Source organism: Desarmillaria tabescens (assembly GCF_030435595.1).
Source record: "Desarmillaria tabescens strain CCBAS 213 chromosome Unknown EV420scaffold_15, whole genome shotgun sequence".
In the NCBI taxonomy this organism is placed as follows: Eukaryota; Fungi; Basidiomycota; class Agaricomycetes; order Agaricales; family Physalacriaceae; genus Desarmillaria; species Desarmillaria tabescens.
This window is the reverse complement of record NW_026848314.1, coordinates 963740-983568: the sequence shown is the minus strand read 5'-3', so window position 1 is coordinate 983568 and position 19829 is coordinate 963740. Positions and strand designations below refer to the sequence as shown.

General features: G+C 48.3%; 9 protein-coding genes across 9 annotated transcripts; 3 read left to right on the top strand and 6 right to left on the bottom strand.

Moving 5' to 3' along the window:
• Positions 1 to 3229: 3229 nt before the first annotated feature.
• On the bottom strand, positions 3230 to 4315 carry EV420DRAFT_320479 (uncharacterized protein). The gene is made up of 2 exons (XM_060481707.1): positions 4266 to 4315; positions 3230 to 4208 (listed from the first exon to the last, which is right to left on the bottom strand). Exon 2 carries the CDS (start codon positions 4122 to 4124, stop codon positions 3357 to 3359), a length of 768 nt encoding a protein of 255 aa, XP_060331650.1. The 5' UTR covers positions 4125 to 4208; positions 4266 to 4315; the 3' UTR covers positions 3230 to 3356.
• Positions 4316 to 4553: 238 nt separating this feature from the next.
• EV420DRAFT_320470 (uncharacterized protein) lies at positions 4554 to 6005 on the bottom strand. The gene is made up of 3 exons (XM_060481706.1): positions 5973 to 6005; positions 5584 to 5919; positions 4554 to 5534 (listed from the first exon to the last, which is right to left on the bottom strand). Exons 2-3 carry the CDS (start codon positions 5794 to 5796, stop codon positions 4650 to 4652), a joined length of 1098 nt encoding a protein of 365 aa, XP_060331649.1. The 5' UTR covers positions 5797 to 5919; positions 5973 to 6005; the 3' UTR covers positions 4554 to 4649.
• Positions 6006 to 7059: 1054 nt separating this feature from the next.
• Positions 7060 to 9099, bottom strand: EV420DRAFT_1678180 (uncharacterized protein; the record flags this gene model as incomplete). The annotated part of the gene is made up of 14 exons (XM_060479176.1): positions 7060 to 7492; positions 7544 to 7695; positions 7752 to 7760; positions 7811 to 7859; positions 7989 to 8214; positions 8267 to 8303; positions 8358 to 8389; positions 8445 to 8518; positions 8571 to 8638; positions 8685 to 8739; positions 8795 to 8862; positions 8911 to 8921; positions 8979 to 9017; positions 9068 to 9099. 14 exons carry the CDS (start codon positions 9097 to 9099, stop codon positions 7319 to 7321), a joined length of 1026 nt encoding a protein of 341 aa, XP_060331648.1. The 3' UTR covers positions 7060 to 7318.
• Positions 9100 to 9434: 335 nt separating this feature from the next.
• Positions 9435 to 11230, bottom strand: EV420DRAFT_320371 (uncharacterized protein). The gene is made up of 7 exons (XM_060481705.1): positions 11003 to 11230; positions 10771 to 10948; positions 10437 to 10718; positions 10269 to 10382; positions 10170 to 10214; positions 9948 to 10119; positions 9435 to 9887 (listed from the first exon to the last, which is right to left on the bottom strand). Exons 1-7 carry the CDS (start codon positions 11114 to 11116, stop codon positions 9716 to 9718), a joined length of 1077 nt encoding a protein of 358 aa, XP_060331647.1. The 5' UTR covers positions 11117 to 11230; the 3' UTR covers positions 9435 to 9715.
• A 284-nt stretch (positions 11231 to 11514) lies between these two features.
• On the bottom strand, positions 11515 to 12845 carry EV420DRAFT_320335 (uncharacterized protein). Its single transcript, XM_060481704.1, has 3 exons — positions 12596 to 12845; positions 12340 to 12539; positions 11515 to 12280 (listed from the first exon to the last, which is right to left on the bottom strand). The coding sequence occupies exons 1-3, from the start codon at positions 12722 to 12724 to the stop codon at positions 11548 to 11550; spliced, it is 1062 nt and encodes a 353-aa protein (XP_060331646.1). The 5' UTR covers positions 12725 to 12845; the 3' UTR covers positions 11515 to 11547.
• Positions 12846 to 13343: 498 nt separating this feature from the next.
• Positions 13344 to 14702, top strand: EV420DRAFT_1333832 (uncharacterized protein; the record flags this gene model as incomplete). The annotated part of the gene is made up of 3 exons (XM_060468842.1): positions 13344 to 13803; positions 13867 to 14030; positions 14079 to 14702. Coding segments are annotated over exons 1-3 (1068 nt in total), but the record flags the coding sequence as incomplete, so codon positions are not given.
• Positions 14703 to 15996: 1294 nt separating this feature from the next.
• EV420DRAFT_1763813 (uncharacterized protein) lies at positions 15997 to 16960 on the top strand. The gene is made up of 2 exons (XM_060480755.1): positions 15997 to 16515; positions 16568 to 16960. The coding sequence occupies exon 1, from the start codon at positions 16034 to 16036 to the stop codon at positions 16502 to 16504; it is 471 nt and encodes a 156-aa protein (XP_060331644.1). The 5' UTR covers positions 15997 to 16033; the 3' UTR covers positions 16505 to 16515; positions 16568 to 16960.
• A 686-nt stretch (positions 16961 to 17646) lies between these two features.
• On the top strand, positions 17647 to 18460 carry EV420DRAFT_320269 (uncharacterized protein). The gene is made up of 3 exons (XM_060481703.1): positions 17647 to 17830; positions 17886 to 18250; positions 18315 to 18460. Exons 1-3 carry the CDS (start codon positions 17824 to 17826, stop codon positions 18339 to 18341), a joined length of 399 nt encoding a protein of 132 aa, XP_060331643.1. The 5' UTR covers positions 17647 to 17823; the 3' UTR covers positions 18342 to 18460.
• A 291-nt stretch (positions 18461 to 18751) lies between these two features.
• On the bottom strand, positions 18752 to 19808 carry EV420DRAFT_1629343 (O-methyltransferase family 3 protein; the record flags this gene model as incomplete). The annotated part of the gene is made up of 5 exons (XM_060476090.1): positions 19370 to 19808; positions 19237 to 19318; positions 18988 to 19179; positions 18863 to 18934; positions 18752 to 18826 (listed from the first exon to the last, which is right to left on the bottom strand). The coding sequence occupies exons 1-5, from the start codon at positions 19627 to 19629 to the stop codon at positions 18752 to 18754; spliced, it is 681 nt and encodes a 226-aa protein (XP_060331642.1). The 5' UTR covers positions 19630 to 19808.
• Positions 19809 to 19829: the final 21 nt, after the last annotated feature.

Sequence of the window (19829 nt, the reverse complement as noted above, 5' to 3'; positions counted from 1 at the left end):
AAGGGTGGTGACAGCTCCTACAGCGGCACCCACACGTCCTCGGGAGACCAGATTCGAGCCGCGCCCAGTGGGCAAGCTCCTGAGGGATCTGGCTCAGCTACTGGACACACAGGCGAAGGTTTTCCAGCATCTGGCAGTGTGGGAGGACATAGCGGAACTCGAGAGGGAGTCGGCAGTGCTCAGGAAGGAACAGAAGGACACCATTCGTCGTCTCAAGATGTTGCCGGGTCGACGGGCAGCGGCGCTGGTGGAGGAACTGGAGAGGGTTCACTACTCAGCACCACCCCCGGTTCTGCAACAGGCACCACTCGAGACCTTGGCAGAGGTTTCCTCTTTGGTACGGGAGAGGGACTAGGCGGTTTAGATTGGACGAACGAGGACTTGGACATGCTCTCTGCGCCAGGTACTCCTCCTATGACTTTATCCCCTCTCGTTCAACCGACAGCCTCTCTTCATCCTGGTAACACCCATCCGGCAGAACCAACGGCAGCAACTCCTCCTTCCTCGGCGACTGGACCAGTCATCAATGTCAACACGAGCACGGCCATGGCTCAGGGTGCGGGCGCGTTGGTCAGCACCTTCCCTGATGGTACTGTCAATCATGGTGCTCACCTATGGGCCCAATCTCGTGAGTTACAGTCTTCGCACAATGCTATCACGCACCAGGTCCTTAATTTGCTTGGCCGTTGCCTTCCTGCAACATCAGAACAGCGTGGTCGAAGCCGTAGTCGTTCCAGGAATTCATCTCCCTATACCCTTCATCGTGTTCGCCTCGACAATGCCTTGAATTCGTTCGACAACTACGCTCGTGGCCATCAGCGTCGTGGCGGGAATCGGGGCCACAATCGTGGTCGTGGTTTTGGTCGTGGTCGTGGTCGAGGAAATGGTCGTGGTGGCCCTCCTCCTCCTTATCCTGGCGCATCCAATACCCAGAACTCTACCCAGTCTTCTGCCTCGATTTCTTCCCTTCCTATCGGCTTGTCGACAAGCACCGGATCAGCGGCTGCTCCCATCGTGGTTGAGGCTTCCGCTGGTGCTTCTGGTGACGACGTTCAGATGGCGGATGCAGCGACAGGCGCGTAGCGTGACACGTCGTGTAACGCAGGAGTTGGTTGGTCACATATGCACAGCCACTGATGTGGTTTCTTTTCTTTGTAAGAATTTTCCGTCGATACTCACAATTTGCAGCTTCCGACTCTGCAAAAATTTTATCTTCTTTTTCCTTTGTTTACTGGTGTACGGCTTGTCTCTGACAACCCGGGAGGGCGAGTGTAGGGATTTTCATCGTCTCTCGTCATCCTCGAGACTCAGCACTTACTCAGCTTTGCTTGTACCTATTGTACCATTTCCTTATATATTCTTTGCTACAGTATATATACGACGCTTTGTACACTAGTAGGAGGGCTTGGACTTAACGAGAGTTGTTCTAGTTCTCTCGCGTGACGCCCGAAGCCAAGTGTCGCTACACAAAGTGAACTTGCGGAGAGAAGCTTAGCGTCACGCGAGAGAACTAGAACAACTCTCGTTAAGTCCAAACCCTCCTACTAGTGTACAAAGCGTCGTATATATACTGTAGCAAAGAATATATAAGGAAATGGTACAATAGGTACAAGCAAAGCTGAGTAAGTGCTGAGTCTCGAGGATGACGAGAGACGATGAAAATCCCTACAGGAACACTAGAGCACGTGCAATAATAGGAAATGACTCTTTTGCGCGTGGATCGTAAAAGTACAAGGTAAAGACGTGTACCGATCGAATCGTTGATCCATGAAGTATCTAAAGGTCTAGGTAAATAGATGTACATTGCACGTAGTCGTAAGCCTGTTGGGCAGGGTTACAATGTGATTGAGTGATCAAAAGACGTGAAATAAGTAGCGTTTACGGGGCAGAACCGGATGGCCTGGCCTGATTCCAAAGATGTTTTAAGCCCTCGGAGAAGAGCGTAAGTCCAGGTGATGACGCGCCTGACACAATGAGGGTCGAAAATGATCGGGATCGAGAGGGCTAAGGACAAGGAACCCCGGCAAACGCCGTAAGGTCTTTTCTGCGCCGTTTCAGCCTAGCTGTGCTTGGTCAGTATGCTATGTAGAGTTGGTAGATCTTAGTTTTCCGTGTGGTATACAAAGTCGTAGAGACGCTTGAAATACCTGAGCCTTCAACTACGGCGATATATTATTACCTTGCGGCCCTTGCCCGAGTTTGCTGTCAGGTCTATCACTCAGCCTGAGGTCGATGACAGAAGGATCATAATGAATGAGATACAACCAAGAAGGGTAGTCTTTGAACAACCTTCGATAGCCCCAGCTGAGATTTTGCTGGTATGCAGGAAGGAGCACGTAAAAGGGTGAGGATTTCGGCTTTCCAACAGTGTTGGTCACTGACGCGTTCTGCTTATTATTCAAAGAACATCCATTCGGTAATGAACGTCAACTTTGTACAGAATGAGTATTATACTCATCACCCCAGCCGAAGGCAGACTGCATGATACAACCCATCGAACCTACCCATCTGCTAGCATATAGTTCCATACGCGTCTCACGCCACCGTGTTCACTTGCAAGAAATCTAGTATCTACGTACAGCCACTACAAAATTCAAGAAAGATCGTCCTTCAGAATAACTAATAATGCGGGCAAGGAAAACAAATACTGGCGAGATTATACGGGATTGCCGGCGAAAAACCGATCAAGCATAGCAACCGTCACCCAGACATTTCTCTTTTGCAGTTCAACGTCTTCGCAGGCCAACACCACGTAAGGTCCATTTTCCGGTCGACGTTTACGCTGCAACGCAAAGAAATCGTGTTTTCCCTCGCCTACCAACTCCCGTAGTCCAAAGCGGCATGAATCCCACCCGGGGTCCTCTGACCGCAGTCGAGCAAGCGTCAGTATACTATCAAGACACCCTCCCGTACCATCCGCGGCTAGAATCCGACATGCTACAAGAAAGTTCTCGCCCCGAAAGAGGTACTCTACTGCCTCCTCATCCATACCACCAGCAATGTACCCTTGGACAATATCGCACATGCTTGGCCGGAATGGGTTCCGTCCCCAATTCTCTAGGCAGTAGTTTTCGTGAAACGCGCGGTCCACTTGCTGAGTAGATATACGAAGACCACGAACGAGGACAACGCATACGAGGTCGAACGGTGAGTATAGGAAATGATGGAACGGTTTGATGGGGTCGGTGGGGGAGAGGTGGTCGTTGAACATGAACTCGATCAAAGATTTCAGTCCGGGGAAGGACGATGAAACTCGCGCTTGAATTGTGATGGCAGCATACATTTGCAGAACATAGAATTGGCTCCAGACTGTTAATCGCGACCATGGCGGCCCCTGTAGGATGCGAACAACAGTTCTAAAAACTGCGTCGTTCGCCATCGCGGAAAGCGACCCGGCCTCTACATGGCTCTCCAGAGTTTCCAGGACAGTGTCCGACACCCTCTGAGTCGTCAAGTGCAGCTTGTAAGCAAAATTCGGTGCAAGCCAGAACGACTCTCAACTGTGTTGAGAAGGGCCCCTCTCGAAATAGATCAAAGACAGAGAACATCCGCAAAAGATTGTCCGTCATCTCTCCTGGGAAGTAGTTTTCAACTGCATCTGTAAAATAAACGGCGTTCGAAGGCGAAGCGACTGGTGGTTGCAGCTGGTGTCCGAACACTGAAATGATGTTTTTGCAGATGGGGAGTGGATATCGATGATCCGTTGGAGCCACAGCATTAAAAGCTCCATCACGCTTCGCGTTCTGAACAAGATTGAACCAAATTATCGCAGGTAACTTTGCATTGATATCCAGAACATGCTTGAGGAACACCATCGGGGAAGGTAAACTAGGCGGTTTGTGCACGCTCATCGCCAGACTGGGGTTAGCATGAACGGATGCGGCGAGCTCAATACTAGCACTGGACGTGTCGATGTATCGGCGGTTCCTCCTGAGGGTATACATGTCGCACAAAAGGGGAGGAATGAATAGCTCAAATCGGAGCAGCCGTTCAACTTCGACCTCCATGCCAGGAAGAGGTCTCTTTTTTGACCTCTCAAACGAGCTATGAAGGAGGATCATGTGCGCCTCCCGGATGTCGCTGGCATTTTGGAAGACCTGGTCTACCCTCGGCTTCGATGACATTGGCAGACCGCCGACACTGCTGGGGTGTGCCGGTCTTTTGACCCGAAAACCAGCATGCAAAAACCGGTACTATTTTGGACGTGTCTTTGGCCCAGAAGATTTGGTGTGAAAAGACCATGACAAATATAGCGCACTTTGTACTTACTTTTTGTATCTGTATTTCAACCGAAAAAGAGCAAATGGAAAACATGCGGTCTTTGGACAGATCTTCGATCCAGTGGTCTTTGGAAACCAGAAACCTCCGATCTGATCACTGGTCTTTGGTTTGGTCTTTGGAACCGGTCTTTTGGGCAAAAAGACCAGAGGAACAAAGGAAAGAACAAAGGAAGTGATCCAAAGACCAATACAAAAACCGATCAAAAGACCGAACCAAAAACCAGTAATCAGATCGGAGGTTTTTGGTTTCCAAAGACCACTGGATCGAAGATCTGTCCAAAGACCGCATGTTTTCCATTTGCTCTTTTTCGGTTGAAATACAGATACAAAAAAGTAAGTACAAAGTGCGCTATATTTGTCATGGTCTTTTCACACCAAATCTTCTGGGCCAAAGACACGTCCAAAATAGTACCGGTTTTTGCATGCTGGTTTTCGGGTCAAAAGACCGGCACACCCCAGCAGTGCGATGGACTGTATGACCATATCTTGAATGTCGAAATCTGAGGATGCAGTTAACAGCCAATGCAACGCATCTACTGAGATTTCGTCTACATGAGCTTTCACTGCAGCGGATTCGGCTTCTCCCAGAGCCACTGCCGACGTCTCCGGCCACTTCTGTGAGGACGAGAACGTGTGAAGGTAGGAGATGATCTGGAAAAGAGTATATGCGGCATTGGAGAGAGGCGTGCGGTAGGGACATTGGGAAAAGAATATTGGTAGAACGATCGATGACAGATAAGCCGCATAAACGAACACGGTGATCGAACCAATGATCCAAGACAGAGAGACTTGGAGGGGAATTAAAAAAACTACTAATCCTAGGAAGAAAATGGCGAGGGCTACATGCATAATAACCGGAAGGAGCCCGACGATAACGAAGACTTGCCACTTTTGAAATCCTGCGTAGCGGAATTGGCGAATGTGATTGCGATCGCGCGGGGTTCCCGAAGGCAAGGCTGTATAGTGGTGAAGCCATTGTTTGACGAGTACGGCTATAAGTGCAGTAGTAAGGCTGAGGACAAGGCTGGTGAGCCACAGTCCGTTGACCCAGACACTGCCACTTGAAGGAATAAATTTGGCGGAAGGATTGGAAGCCGACATCGGAATCATATCAAGGGAAGTCCCATTTGCAAGTGCGCGTTGTATGGAGACCAACTCGAACAGTAGTTTCGCTGACGCCTGGGTGTAGTCCGGTTGCAAGTTCTGGTAAGTTTGTACCATAAAGGTTGTTACGACCGCGGAAAAAAGACCAGCCTTTAAGGATGTTCAGAAAGGGGATTCGGGGGAAGGAAAAGGGACTCACGAAAACGAGAAGCACATCCAGATTCTCTCTGCATTCTCCCACCATGCGAATATCAGTCTGGGTGCTTTCGCGCATATATGTCTGCCAGACCGTTGCATTCGGCGCTGTCTCCTCATAAATGGCATCGCGAAAAGTTTCATCGTTTTGTTTGCTGCCTGGAATTACATTCAGGTGACTTCTGACGAATCTTAGAAAAATCAGTACGTGTACCATTCTTTCGTTGGTCTTGCATCCCAAACACCGTCTTCATCTCTTTGATTTTAGCTTCTTGGACTCGGACATTAGTATCTTTATCGCCCTCGTCCAAACAAGGACGACATTGAAAACCTGACCCGTCTACCACACAGATGGTGAAAAACCAGGGTGTATCGTCAACGTTAAAGACTAACCAGCAGCAACAGAATGTGCAGACATAAATTTCGTTAGTCACGATGAGTTTCCGGTATTGACTTTGTCGTAAACGAGATGTGAAGATTTTTGAATCTTGATGGATGGAGACCAGTAACATAATGATAGTCATGTGGTCTCGCAGACCAGATCAAGCATCCGTGATCATGATAGTTCAGCAAAGGGTCGTAGTCAGACCACAAGGGTGGTAAAAACGAACGGTAGTGGTGGTGGATCGCAACTGAGAGGCATGGTTGGATTATCTCCGCGGACCTTCGTCGTAATCTCCTTCCGCGGACCTCGATCACTCATCTCGATTCCTAGAATCCTACACAATTCTCTTCTCTTGCTCTCTTCCATACGCGATAATATTTTATTTCAAAACTCATGTATTCTTTGCTCGTAGGTCGTAGTCTCTCTTAGGCAGACTCTTAATCTCTTGACAAGCAGTCGAGGTTTGAAACGTACTAGGTAGTATCGTACACTTTGAAATTTGAATGCTTACGATTTTATACGAGCTCGCGTCGTTCATCCAGAATCAGAAGATATACATCTGTCGAAAGCCTGGACTGGCGTATAGAATGCTGCAATTATTTTTATGTGGACCCTTCACAATAATGCCACCATGTTTCAGTCCGAAGCGCCGGAAGCTGGCACCCAGTTCATGGGAATGAATGTTGGTGCCCCCGGAAAGTTTTTCGCGGCGATTGCATAAGGCTCAGTAGCTCTCCAGGACAAGTGTTTGCGGGAAAACTGTAGCCCCATTGTCTGATAGCACAGGCGGCTGGAAATTTTCCGTAGGTACATTCCCTCTACACGCAGATCGGCCACTGACTGCAACACATTCTAATCGCCCTTATCTGAAGCGACGCCATCATCGAATTCGGCAGTCTTTCAGAGAAAATGGAGGTAATTGTATAATTCGCAGAAACGGCGGAGTGATGGCTTATTATGCACGGTATTCGCATCGATTCTTTCATGAAGGCGCGGCGTCTGATACATATTGACATGGCCTGGCCAGGCGTATACTGGAAACTTGAAAGAAAAAAGGACGCTTGTGTGAATGGAAGAGCTGTCTTGAAAGCAATACTTGGCCTTACTCCATAATTGTGAATGGGACCTTGTACTGGGACACAGAAGTTTGTGCAGACCGGAAAAGTACATATCACCATGGAACTGAGGGCCGTTCCCGAATACCGCTCCCGGCCAGTAGCGTTACACTGCATCACCTCGTAGCATCATGAAAACGCGCACAATGCGCTCCACATATGGCAATACGCATATGCATATGTTGTGTCCCATAAATACATTACATGCACCTTGACGCTCCATGTTAGTATGAAGCAATCTATACGACCTTCTCGCTGGACTTATTCGACGGAAACTTAAAGTCATCAGCTTTGTTCTGCATCCCCACAACGGCAGTCTCTTCATCTTGTTGCAGGCTGGCCTCGTCATTTCCGTAGTCGTCAGCCTTGATAGTACTGATTTGCACCTCGATTCGCGGAGTCGTGTGTGGCTTCTGTCAATAGAATAAAGTGATTGCAACAAGCGATAAAGGTGAAGAACATACATTATTGTCTTGGGTCGACATGATGCCGCGGAGGCGAGCGCTGAAGGTGCTGCGCGCGCGATCTTGAAGAGAGTGCGATTCTGCTTCGGTAGAAGCAGGCGTGCGCATGCTCTTTCTCGAATTGAGCGTTGCCAACAGCGAATTGACGTAAACTAGAAATAAGGTGTGTTAGTAATAGCCGCATGTGGTAGCCGTACGTTTGACATACATCGACCAACTAGCTGTCAGTCAGTGTCAATATCTGTTGTGAATTATTCAAATGCGTACTCATGAAGTAGAATGCGAAATAAACCAAAGTGTTCGGGAGAGCAAGAATCTATGGACGCAATGCCATGAGTGTTTTGTTTACCATAGTAAAAGAAATAACTTGCGAAAAGAAGGGACGCGCAGGCACAAATTGAGGTGAGCAGACCGGTATTGATGGCAAACAACATCTATGGCGCACGATCATATCATTAAACCCGAACGTAATGGAACAAATTAGATGCACCAGTCGATTAATGACGTTGTTACTCCAGGCAAATCCCGATTTCGCATTGTTAAGGAAGAAACAGATGGCAACCGATATGAGAACATCTCCTGCTGCAGCGAGTACGTTGATAGACATCGACAGCGGTTTCAGTTTTTGAGGCCGGTAAACGTAGGAAGGTGTGCGCCACCGCCGACATATGCTATTATGAACATGTTATTATTCCGATGTCGAAGGTCTTTGTCACGACTTACCTACTGAGGTCCCCACTTCTCCCAATATCAAAAGCACCTACAAAAGAAGCTGAGAAACCTGACATAGACTCGACAATAATCATGGGCCTACGATGACAGACAGGACTGCGAAGTTTTTCCGGACTATTAGGGAAGGTCAATCAATTCGGTACGAATTTGACGTTGGGGGACAAAACACAAACATGTCCAGATACGGTAGGCGAAGAAACTTTGCACCAAGAATCCCGTGATAGCGTTAAAGACGACCTCGACCTAAGACGAGCGAGTTAGATAAGGAAACCAAAGCTTGAAAAAAGGTGCTAACGTATAGAGTCCATACGATGTTTTCGAGTGCGTCTGTGTCGCCGAAGTGACTGATAGTGTAGTAGTACACTACGGGAATGAGCATCTCAAGACACTCAGAAACGACCCAACTCACAAACATGCGTTATCAAGACTTGGTGAATAGTATCACTGAGCCAGGTGAGGAAAACCTAGAACATCGTCAACGTACATCATGCCGATCCAAAGACGGTGGGTTACACGTACCACGCCCTTCAGGAATATACTGTCGTGTCGGTAGTTATCGAAATAATACCACGTCTGTACGCATGAAACTATACGGTCATCAGTCCGCGTCTTCTGTATGGACAGATAAGACTTACCGCCCCAGAGCCTAAGCACGAGTGGAACCCATCAAAAACTGGCAACGCTGAGGTGGGAAAATGCTTACACAGCAGCCAAGACCATACCGATAAAGAGCGCCCCAAACCTATCAAACATTCAGTTGCTCCATATTTTTGGACCGCAGCAAGGACCTACGTGCTGTCGATAGGAGAGGTCGGGACGGCCATGGTGGATGCGAATATAAGAGAGAGCCCAAGGGAATGAAAAAGCTTGGAGCGCAGCCCTCAGGGAATATAAGATTTTGGCTTTCAGGAGGGCCCAACCTCCTTTCACAGATTAAAGCTTCTTTGCGTTGTGATGTAATCGTCAATGATCGACTATATACTTGGACCCGAGGACCTTCCGAGCCTAACTTGTAAAGCACATCAAGGAAACAGATTGAGGGACTGGCGGGGCGCGTACCAGATGAGGGATAGGCCTTGCAGCTAGTGAATATCATTGGTCCTCTCAAGCTTCCGTGCAAGTCTTGGACATTCGTTTTGAAAAATTCTCTGCTCCACCACTCCAATATCTTTCGGCAAGAGAGGATGCCGCCATAGTGGGTCGCCAAAAGACTTACCCGCTGCTGCCGTTAAACCTCCTGAAGATAATGATATCAGCCGCGCATGGTCGTCCTGAAATTTGCAGCGTGAAAGCTCCACGGACACTCAGCTGGCGGTCCCATTGACGGCGACTGACGGAAGTGCTCTCAGTTGGCACAAGAAAAATAGACATACATACAACATTGCGACCTCTCGACAAAAGATCTTGGATAGTAGAAATATACCGGCGCTCTGCAGTCAGCTACTCTTCGTCTTCATCATAGGAATCGTCGTCATCCTCTTGGAGGATCACAGCAAGCTGCGCATTCTCCTTAATGCCGCAGTAAGCTATAGTTTCATCATTATCACATTCGAACTGTTCCACAACTTCGGTGCCGTCTTCAACGAACTTGACGATATGGATCAATTTAGCCCTGCACAAATTTTCGAAATTAGAATGAGACAAGATCTCTATCGAGAGGGGGTTAACCCACGTGTCAAAGGGAATCCCGAACGATTTGCAAACACCGTGAAGAACCTTCTTGACTTGATATCTTCCGCGAGTCTTCAGTCTAGCCCGCTGGTTATCCTGAGGTCCGATAACGGTAACTTCAAAGTGTTTGTCGAGGTCATCTTCGCCGCTGGCTTGAACTCCTGGCTCTTCATCTAAATGGAACGTCAAGGGCGTCGAGTTCGGGATCACATCAGGGACATACAGCGCTCTTTCCTAGGCGATGGATTCCTCACTCCTGGGCCAGAAGCTTGCAACGTGTTGTTAGCGGCTGCGCGATATCCAAGTGAATAAGAACACATACAACGTTCTTTCTTCGCCGGCGACGTGTTAAGTCCACTTGGTCCAGAAGCCTTCGGTGACACGATCTCCTCTATTTCTTGCTTGACGATCATCATGCTTTTATCTGCTTTGAACACTTGAAACGATTACCGTTAGATCTCTGGATTGCAGGCAACAGACAGTGGCTCACCCTTTCTCACATTTCGTCGCTCTGTATCTGATTCTTCAACCTCTTCCCAGGAGCGACCAGTTTCGTGACTCGAAGACGAGCTTGGCGGCTGTGTGGCATCTATTTCTTCATCGTCTTGGCCTCCCTCATCCGTCAAGTGGTCGTCGTTTGCGAATAGTTCCGCTGCATTTACAACTTTCGGGGTGCGCGATTCGGATAGCACGGATTTCGTTTTTGCGGGAATTCGTCGTGCGGTGAGGGCTGGGGATGCATGCTTCCTAATAGAGCGCCCTTTTCCTTTATCTGATTAGGATATCAGTGTCGAAAATTGTACAATCATGAATGTACAGCGCACCGTTGCTTCGAGGAGTAAGAACGATCTTTATTTCATCCAGAAATGGCGCCATGGCTTCGTAGGCATCCTCATCGACTTCGATCTCTCTTTCATGACAAATGTCCAATGTCGAAACGCGTAGAATTGGGTTAACGTTATCTGGGATATCGAATTTGATTCGCAAGGCGGTTATCATGTCCTTCAGTCTATAGTGAGCAGGGTAATGAAAATAAACGTAGAATTCGAGACTCACTTCATAAGTCTCGCGACGCTTCATGAACACGGTTCTTTGTTCGAAGCAGAACAAGAACACTGGAACGTTCTCCGTCGGCTTGGGCATGGGGTTATTTGCTGAGTGTAAGTACATGGATATACGAGACAAAGGGTATAAAAGAGATGCTTAGGAGAGATTCGTAGATGAAAGGAAGTATCAGAAAAATGTTGAATTTCAGAACGCGTGGGCGGCGTCGAAGACCTTGCAGCGCACGTGATATATACACAAAATTAAATTAGCAAACATAATTAAATAAATAAGTATTTCCTCTCTAAAATTAAACCTACCTTCTCGTACCATACAGCAAAAACCGAGAAAAGAATCGGTATCGGGTTCAGATAATGGACGCCGAGCTCACAGGTGAAATTATAGGACACGCTACGTTTCGCTTATGTTACAAAGTAATACTTAAGCTCATCTGTTGCTCCTACCGCGCCTGGAAATCCTCGTATACCTGAATAATTAATCCCGCTGCCCTTGCTACGTATGCACAACATTTAAATATCACAAACGAATCAAAAATATCAGAAGGATAGATCCCTTTCCAGACCGACTTCCAGCGCTTTCAGCTGTATCTCCCATATCTTCCCACAGAGTTCCACCAACCATGCGATACAGGACCTTGAAACCTCGTCCATAGTAACGATAAAATCCAAATCCTCCTCCACCATCTTTCTCCCTTCCCGAGTCATCTCAGACCACAATCTTCTCATCCCATCAAGGTACGCGTTCCTCGTAACCTCCTCTCCTTTGCCGAGCCCTACCCCTTGCGCTATGGCATAGAATGAACTGCGATCGCTGTGCACAGACGTCGGTTTGTGCACAGTGAGTTTCTTCGAGATCTTATCAAGAAGATATAGCACTCTCGCTGTCTGGGATGACTCGGGATTATGTAGCAGCACGATGATTGTCCCGCCCGTTTTGACGCCCTGCAAGCCGAGGACAAGCTGTGACACAAGGAGAAGGTCGCTGTCTCGGTTCCCGCGCCAGCTGGATAATGGACTAGCACCGAGGATGGCGAGGTCGAATTGACGCTTTTCAATATCCCGAGGGACAGCTTTGAAGTTTGTGCCCGCAATCGGACCTGATGACGAGAGCTGGAATTTCGTCAAATCGTGTGGAACGAATGTCTGCCGACGTAGACGATTATCGAGGCAGTAAGCGTGTCCACCGTCTTCTGTAGGCAAAGAAATTCCAAGTCCTCTGGCGATCTTGTTCTTCTCGAGGATGTAAGCAGTAAAGCCGCCGGGACAACACCTTAAAAAAACACGAGGCCGTTCAGAACAACGACCTGTGAGATCTCGATAATAACTCACCCAAGGTCCAGAAAGCGTAATGATCCCCTCGCGGCCGATGGAATACACTGTGTCACCGTGTTCATCTCCTTCATCACTGCCTTCGTCTTTCTCAGCCAAAAGTTGTTTTGAAAAGAGTCCCTCCCGGGAGATCCGGTTGTCATTATCGACCGCCGTCTATCAAAACCTTTCGGGGAACGTTTCTCCTGAACTGGTGGTATCTGGGATCGCGGAGTCAGTATCATGGGCATTGCACAAAAGAACCGGTGGAAGTTACGTCGGTCGTGGAATTAGCTTCTGTGAGCTCCGCGAGGACCTTACAGCCACTCTCAATGATAATATCCTTCAAGGTTGGCTTTTCGATAGGCGGGTAGATGATCAGGTTGTCTGGGTAAGGCGCAACCATGTTGGCAAAGGTGGGGATGGGGAGAAGGGTGCCCTGTGAGGGTCTCCAGATGAATGCACACAAGAACGCCACCTGAAGCTAGGTTATTACAGCATGCGCTGAAGAAACGGGGATATCTTGGCGTTTGGTTCTTCGGGTTGCCAGTGCTGTTACGTCGCCGAGAGTAAACGAAGGCGCATCAGGAATACGGAACGTTCCACAGCGTGAGCATCCGCTGCTTGAACATCTTCTAGACTGATTGATTTTTTAGACAGGTTAATACAGTTGGCAGGTATTGCTCACCTGGTAAAATGATACATGCTAGAAAATTCAAACTCTCGGCCGCAGAGAGATGGATACGGACGAACCTGGCAATGCATATTCTCGGCAAATTCGGAACACAGAAGCGGTTCGCGCGTACTGCGGCGCGTTACAGCACGTCTTCGAAGGGTCAGCTCCTAGTGTACATAATATGTCATGAAATGGAATTTCCAAAGAAGGGGAATAATGAAAACAAGTCCAAGTGGAGCTTTGGTGGGGGGAGACACTGAACACTGGAAAAAGAAAGAGGATGAGTGGACGAACGTGACCGCGTCGCAAAAGACACAGCCTTCCTGGCCGGCAGGCATTCCTCTCTCTTTAACCATCATGTTATCCAGCCGGCGCTCCGTGTACAAAGGAGGAACCACAGCTTACGGCGCTTGCATTCAGTCTCAGCCGCGGCGCTAAACAGGAAAGAGGTGCTCGGATCAGGGTCGACCACCAGGGTTTTTTCATCTCCATCTGTAACGTCGTGTCAGCGGGCAGCCGTCGACCGGCCATGTCTGACCAGCACCGAGTCGACGAAGTATCCAGCAGACGCTCTTCTGAAGGCATCTCCGATGTACAGGACCGCCCAGAAGGGTCGCCTCAGAATAATGCCTCGAAATTGCGTCAAAACAACGAAAAGAAGCCAGAGAAAATGGAGACTGGCAAGGAACACGTCAATTCAGATAGTATTGGGGTCGAACCATCTTCGAGCCCGGGAATACAGGAAGAAGCCGGCGTCGAGGGTGATAGAGGTGCGAAGAAGACCAGACCAGATGCTGGTTTAAAGACAGGTATTGTGGCTCTTGCTTCGGTTCCCTGCTATTATAATTATGCCTAATGAAGGCTATCTTTAGGCAATGACCCGTTCAACTACGAGGACAAGTACCCCGAAGATAATATCTACGAAGAAACAGCCCCGAATGCGAGAGTATGGAGAACATACGTGGACGAGAGTACGAATTACGACGCCAGGATGGTCGGGGAATCGAGGGATAGTGTCGATGTGCTTCTTGTTTTCGTGAGTAGCTGCCCGTATTTACTTTTTTCGTCACTGAAGACGTTTCAGGCTGGTCTTTTCTCAGCAGTGGTGACAACCTTCGTATCGCAAACATCACAGAGCCTACAGGCGGACTATACTCAGGTGTCGGCATCCCTGCTCTTTGAAATAGTCCTCGTTCAGCGTGCCCTTGCGAACGGTTCCTCTCTCGACAACGTTCCAGTGTCTTCTCTCAATCCATATACCGCGTTCACTCCTGCAACTACGGACGTCTGGGTGAACGGGCTATGGTTCACGAGCCTCTCCCTTAGTCTAGCAACTGCCCTGGTCGCCGTGCTCGTGAAACAGTGGCTCCACCATTACCTCGCGCTTCCTTCAGGGACGCCTCGGGAGCGAAGCCATGTTCGCCAATACCGATACAGAGGATTCCAGAGGTGGCATGTTCTCGTCATCATTGGTCTTCTTCCCGTCCTCATGCACCTCGCACTTGGGATCTTTTTTGTCGGATTGGTCATATTCCTGGTACCACTCCGACCTGGCCTTTCTTGGGTCATCGGCATAGGCACTGTCGCTGCATACGCGACATATTTGATAACCATCTTCCTACCAATTCTATACCCACAATGCCCCTATCGCACACCGCTGTCGGATCTCGTATACTTTCCCTATCGCTATATTACACAGGACCTATTCCCTAAACATATCCGTCCACTCTTCGTGGAAGAGAAGGATGATGAATCTGTTTTTTACAAGCCTGAAGCGAAGGGCATAAGTTCGTTGGATGATCTGGAAAGGGAAGTGGTGCAAGAACGGTCAGGAATCTTGTCGGCGGAAGCGTTACATTGGTTGTTCTCTTCCTCGTCGAATCCTACGGTACACAGTATCGTGGTACAGTCTATCGGCGTTCTGCCGCTGTCGGCGAAGGATGCAGTGAAGAAAGTATTTGGGGAAGCGACAAACATTCGTGCGGCTCAGAGGAACCTACTGTGGGATCCCACGCAAATCCAACTACACTCCTCAAAGCCAAAACCAGGAATGGAAGCTAAGATCGAACGCTTACTTCGTTTCGAGTTGTTCATCCCATTCTGGCTTCACCTGGAACGTAGCCGGTTTTACGTTGATATTGCCGACGGCGACTTGGGACTCACTGTCGCCGTTCAATCAAACGATGATCTCCAGAGGAGTCAATACAAACCATCCAATACACCTACTCCCGCCGCATTTTTTAAGCAAGTGACGTGTTCTAGTGAAATGAAGCTACCTCCAGCCATTTGGCTTAAGCTCATGCGAATTGCCAAAGACGATGGCGCATTCGCTCCGATCGACGTCGACTCACTAGATTCCTTTCCTATGGATCTGTGCAGTCGCGTCGTTCCTCGCATAATGAGCACATTTAAAGACACAGAATCATGCCTTTACTTCGAAAATGCAGCTTCAGCCTACTTCAACGACGAATTGGCAGCCAACTTGCTGAACATACTTTCGGCGTTTGATGTATTGACCGATAAAACATCTTTTCCTTCGACCTTTAAGCTTACGCTAGCTTTCATTCGATATCTACTTCATCGTGTCTCCCTATCTTCTTTCGATGTCGACATTCAACGTACCATATTAGTGGACCAGCTTGACGACCTCCGGAGCTACACGGTCAAGAATCTTCCTGACGAACAAATCGCCGCTCTTGCAAATCGTGGAACATGTCGTTCATAGCCCCGTCTTCAAGCTCGGATCTGAATGGACGAGCGCCCAAACATCTTTGTTATCTTTGTTGGGCGTGTATTCAGGGATGGTCGGTGTCCGGATGCCAGGTCGATCTGCAAGGCACAATTTTTGGCCCGCTTTACAACCACTGGTTGAAACCATGATCAATCAGTACGACGCACTATACGATGCTGATACCATTATTCGTGCGCCTTTCGACACTATGTGTGAAATTTTAGGACTGGGCCATATTTTTATAATCTAAAATTACTTTTTTTCCACTCAGGCATGGTGTGGAAACTGTGTACGACATTTTTATCGATATGCGATGTCTGGAAGTTTTCGGAAACCATTCCCTTCGTCCATCGCTGGTCACTGTTATTAACGGATACGTTGCTGGACTTGCGGCATTGGATACACCGATCGATCTCCAGCGACATTCGGACTACCTTCATGAGCCCGAGAATTTCTTCTTGGCGTGTTGCATTCTAATCACCAACGGGTGGAACGCGTGCGGTGAATCACCCGACATATTTTCACCACCCCGACTATCAGAAGATATCTGTACGGACATAAGGGCACTAGCAAGTCTTCGACCGTCAGATCCTTCTTGGGATCAATGCCTCCGGAAATTGCGCGATTTACTGCATGATGACGGAGGCGAGTTTTTCGTCAAGCAGCAGAAATGGACGATGCATGGGTTCGAACCTCTCAATCCCGAGGCAATCGACGAAGCGAAGAATATATTCGTTTGGTCCTGGGCGAGCTTGATAAAATATTTTCTGGTTCAGTGAATACGTCCTCGGTGAGTAGTCTTGCAAATTTTTGTTGAGAATCTAATATAACTGGTGGTCTAGACGCACCCACACGAATCGATGGTGTCGCCCGTCTTGAGCCGCATATATCGATATCTGCGGTATCCTCGACGTTGGGAAAAGGACGAAGTGCAAGTGTAAGTATGAATCCTTCATATGACAAGAGACTATCCATGCCACCGCGCTAAGGAGCTAGATCGACCGTGACCTTGAAGCTCTCTCGACCTTATATAATTAGGAGTGCACCACAATAGTTTGGTTCCTAGGAGAGCCGTTTTGAATAGCTTCTACAGATCAATTGAGTAGAATCAGCGCAATTGTTTGTTTGAGATAAAAGATAGCATATGCATAGTTCTTCGATGTTAATTGGGTCTGGAATAGTTTCCTCGCCTGAATAGAATTCAGCAAAACAGACAGCTGTTTTCTTAACCGGCCCTAAAGCTGAGCGATCGCCTTTCCAGTTCGGGTGATACTTTCTTTGATTTCAACTTCAATCTTCTTCCAGCTACATGTCTTCGTCGGTGGCTGCTTCTGCAATGAAGGAGTAGCGAGCAAGTGAACAGCGTTTCGTACTCCAACTTCTACTTACGACTCCGATGAAGAAACTGGGTCTATTGGTCTTCACAACATAAAGTCTTGATATCAATACTACGAATAGCACTACCGAGCAGTTACTTAAGCAATCATAAACAATGAAAGTACCCCATGCACAAGCATCACAGATGGGTTTATGACGCCATGTTTACCATTGATCTTCTTCCTAATAACGACAGAATAATTTCTGTGCTCCCCCTATGCTCCAGGCTCTTCAGTCGGCGCTCGGGAACTAGGGCAACCGTTTATCTGATGACGCGACGGTCATGAGTCCCAGGTCCAGTAGACACTCGTGGTTTAGTCTGACAAGCCGTCCTCATTATATACTAGTTGCGGACTGGTGGCTCCTCTCGTGGTTCGGATTAGAACTGCCTATCTCCGGTAAACCTTACCTACTTGGTGTGTTTACTCGCGCATAAAGAAAGACTACAATGACCTGGCATCTTTTCTTCAGGATTCTCCGTCGAATCAATGTATCTTTGATCTTTCCGAAGAATATCCAAAGGAGTGCGACCCACGATACTCATCACACGTACAAATGGTCGTTGCATATGGCTGACGGCCCGGGCTTGTCTTATCCACTATAAAGTCAGTAGAGATGAACGAAGCGACAGGTAGTAAAAAGATGCGAACTTTTTCCTTCTTTTTCGTCTTCTATCTTCTCTCCCTAGCAGCTGCCGCCGACTGGTATACAGTCGAGTGGGATGCCACGTATGTCAAACTACCATCTCATCGGCCATATTCCAATGATGACTGTTTCCCTCAGCACTTTCACGGCGATGTCGGGTGATATGCTCGTTCCCGACCTGCCGACACCCGGAGGTACCCCCTACGTCTGGCCAGGATTGCAGTCCAAACGGCGTCCTCCAAGCTGTGCTGGACGGGCGAAGCGGGACATGGTGGATTGGGGACGGGTTCTATGGCACGCCCTCGCTCTCTTGGGGTAACGGATTCAACGTGTATCCCGGAGATACAGTGCATTTTGAGTTTAGTGTTGTGAGTTTAGATGTCTCTCAGAATCCATCTGCAAACATTGCCTGTGCAGAGCGGGACCGAATGGACGTGCACCCTCTCATCTGGCTCCAATTCGGCGTCGACTGTACTGGACATAACAGGAAACACTATGAATCGGTGCAGTATTTCCTTTTCCGCTTTTCCTTTCTCTCTTTTTCTCATCGCCTCTTCCTTCGTCTAGTGCTATCTTTGCTGTCGAGGTAACTAGTATTATTCTTCCCTTCTTCCTCTCATTCGTTTCGCTCTCAGCTGTACGACGTTGCATTCGATTTCGGCCCGATCGTCTATAGTAACGTCAAGATCACTGCTACAACTGCCGCATCGAGTTGGTGTGGGTCATGGCCGCATCTCGGAAGCTATGTAGGTCGTCTTCTACTACTACTCGGTAGTCATCATGCTCATGTTCGTGGTGCAGCCCTTCACGGTCACAGACGCTACAGCATCTGGAAATACGTGCAGTATTGCGAGTATCGAGCAAGACAGTGCCACAAACCGAATTTCTATCCAATACAATTTGACTGCCTTCTCTGCAAATCAGGTACATGATAACAATCAAAACAAGCTGAAAGAATCCAAGTACTACAAACGGCACACGACCTACAGATCGTTTGCCGACCCCTACTTCTTGACAGCATACACAAACCCGTCATATCCCCTCCCATTAGCAGTGCCAATTGTAGTTGCTTCTACTTCCTCGTCATTTCAAGGCAATAATGAGCTTCTTGATACCAGCGGAAAAATCATTGGATCATCCAGATTCGCATTCGCGACACGTCCGCCTTGAACAGCATTGTCGACGTACTGTTAAAGCGCTTAAGCCAAGAAAAAAAAAAAGAACAGAAAAATCGGCATACGATAGCCCCTCCTTTACGCAGAAGCCGCTTAGCCTCGATGAAATAGTTCAAGTAATTGTTCTTATCGGCGTCGATGAAGGCAAAGTCGAATTTCGGTTCCGAGTCCATCTTTTGCAGTGAGTCAAGGGCGGGGCCCACGACGACGTCGACTTTAGAGGCTAATCCTGCCCTAGCGATATTCTCTGTCGCGGTCTAGAGAACATACCATGTGAGTTGGGTCTATGACTTCCCTGATACGAGCCTGCTTACCTTAGCATGGTGCTCATTCAGCTCTAAAGTAATGAGCTTCCCGTCATCCGGGAGCGCTCTTGCAAGGTGGATGGTAGAATACCTAGCAAGGATTAAGATGATACCATCAAGGACCAAGATGTAGACCACTGACCCTCCAAGTGTACCCACTTCCAAGATTCTCTTCGCACCAATGGACTTTACCAACAAGTACAATAATTTCCCTTGAGCAGGGCTGACAGAAATGGAAGGCAAGCCGTTTGCCTGGCTGTTCTGGACTGCAGCGTCGAGTATCTCGTCTTTCCGCAACAGGTGGGAGTTATGGAAGTTGTCGGATCGTTCCCAGTCGGCAACGGTCGTGGCGGGCCGTTCTCTGTGGTGGGGTGGTTTTGGCAAAGCATGTCGGTGATCCATTGGATACTGATAACTTGAATGATACTAGTAGAATGTGTTCTGGTGGAGTTGATCCACGAGAGTCCCCTTTATATACCGTCCGTCAAATACCTATCATGTGCTCATTGAACCCAGAATTCGACACTTAGTCAGACTCTTTACGAGTTCCGCAGCTAGCGCGTCGCGGTCTGATAACATTCGATGAGGGCAGCGAAGCCGCG

Excerpts from the sequence above, each read along its gene's own strand:
- EV420DRAFT_320479 (XM_060481707.1), bottom strand. The coding sequence starts at position 4,124 with ATGTCATCGAAGCCGAGGGTAGACCAGGTCTTCCAAAATGCCAGCGAC.
- EV420DRAFT_320470 (XM_060481706.1), bottom strand. The coding sequence starts at position 5,796 with ATGGTACACGTACTGATTTTTCTAAGATTCGTCAGAAGTCACCTGAAT. Across the intron at positions 5,535-5,583 it reads TGGATGTGCTTCTCGTTTTC|GCTGGTCTTTTTTCCGCGGT; the intron begins GTGAGTCCCTTT and ends ACATCCTTAAAG.
- EV420DRAFT_320371 (XM_060481705.1), bottom strand. The coding sequence starts at position 11,116 with ATGTACTTACACTCAGCAAATAACCCCATGCCCAAGCCGACGGAGAAC. Across the intron at positions 10,120-10,169 it reads ATCGCCTAGGAAAGAGCGCT|ATGAAGAGCCAGGAGTTCAA; the intron begins GTATGTCCCTGA and ends CGTTCCATTTAG. Across the intron at positions 9,888-9,947 it reads TTCGGGATTCCCTTTGACAC|GGCTAAATTGATCCATATCG; the intron begins GTGGGTTAACCC and ends AAATTTGTGCAG.
- EV420DRAFT_320335 (XM_060481704.1), bottom strand. The coding sequence starts at position 12,724 with ATGGTTGCGCCTTACCCAGACAACCTGATCATCTACCCGCCTATCGAA. Across the intron at positions 12,540-12,595 it reads AAGCTAATTCCACGACCGAC|ATACCACCAGTTCAGGAGAA; the intron begins GTAACTTCCACC and ends CCGCGATCCCAG. Across the intron at positions 12,281-12,339 it reads TTACGCTTTCTGGACCTTGG|GTGTTGTCCCGGCGGCTTTA; the intron begins GTGAGTTATTAT and ends TGTTTTTTTAAG.
- EV420DRAFT_1763813 (XM_060480755.1), top strand. The coding sequence starts at position 16,034 with ATGCGATGTCTGGAAGTTTTCGGAAACCATTCCCTTCGTCCATCGCTG.
- EV420DRAFT_320269 (XM_060481703.1), top strand. Across the intron at positions 18,251-18,314 it reads ACAGGAAACACTATGAATCG|TGCTATCTTTGCTGTCGAGG; the intron begins GTGCAGTATTTC and ends TCCTTCGTCTAG.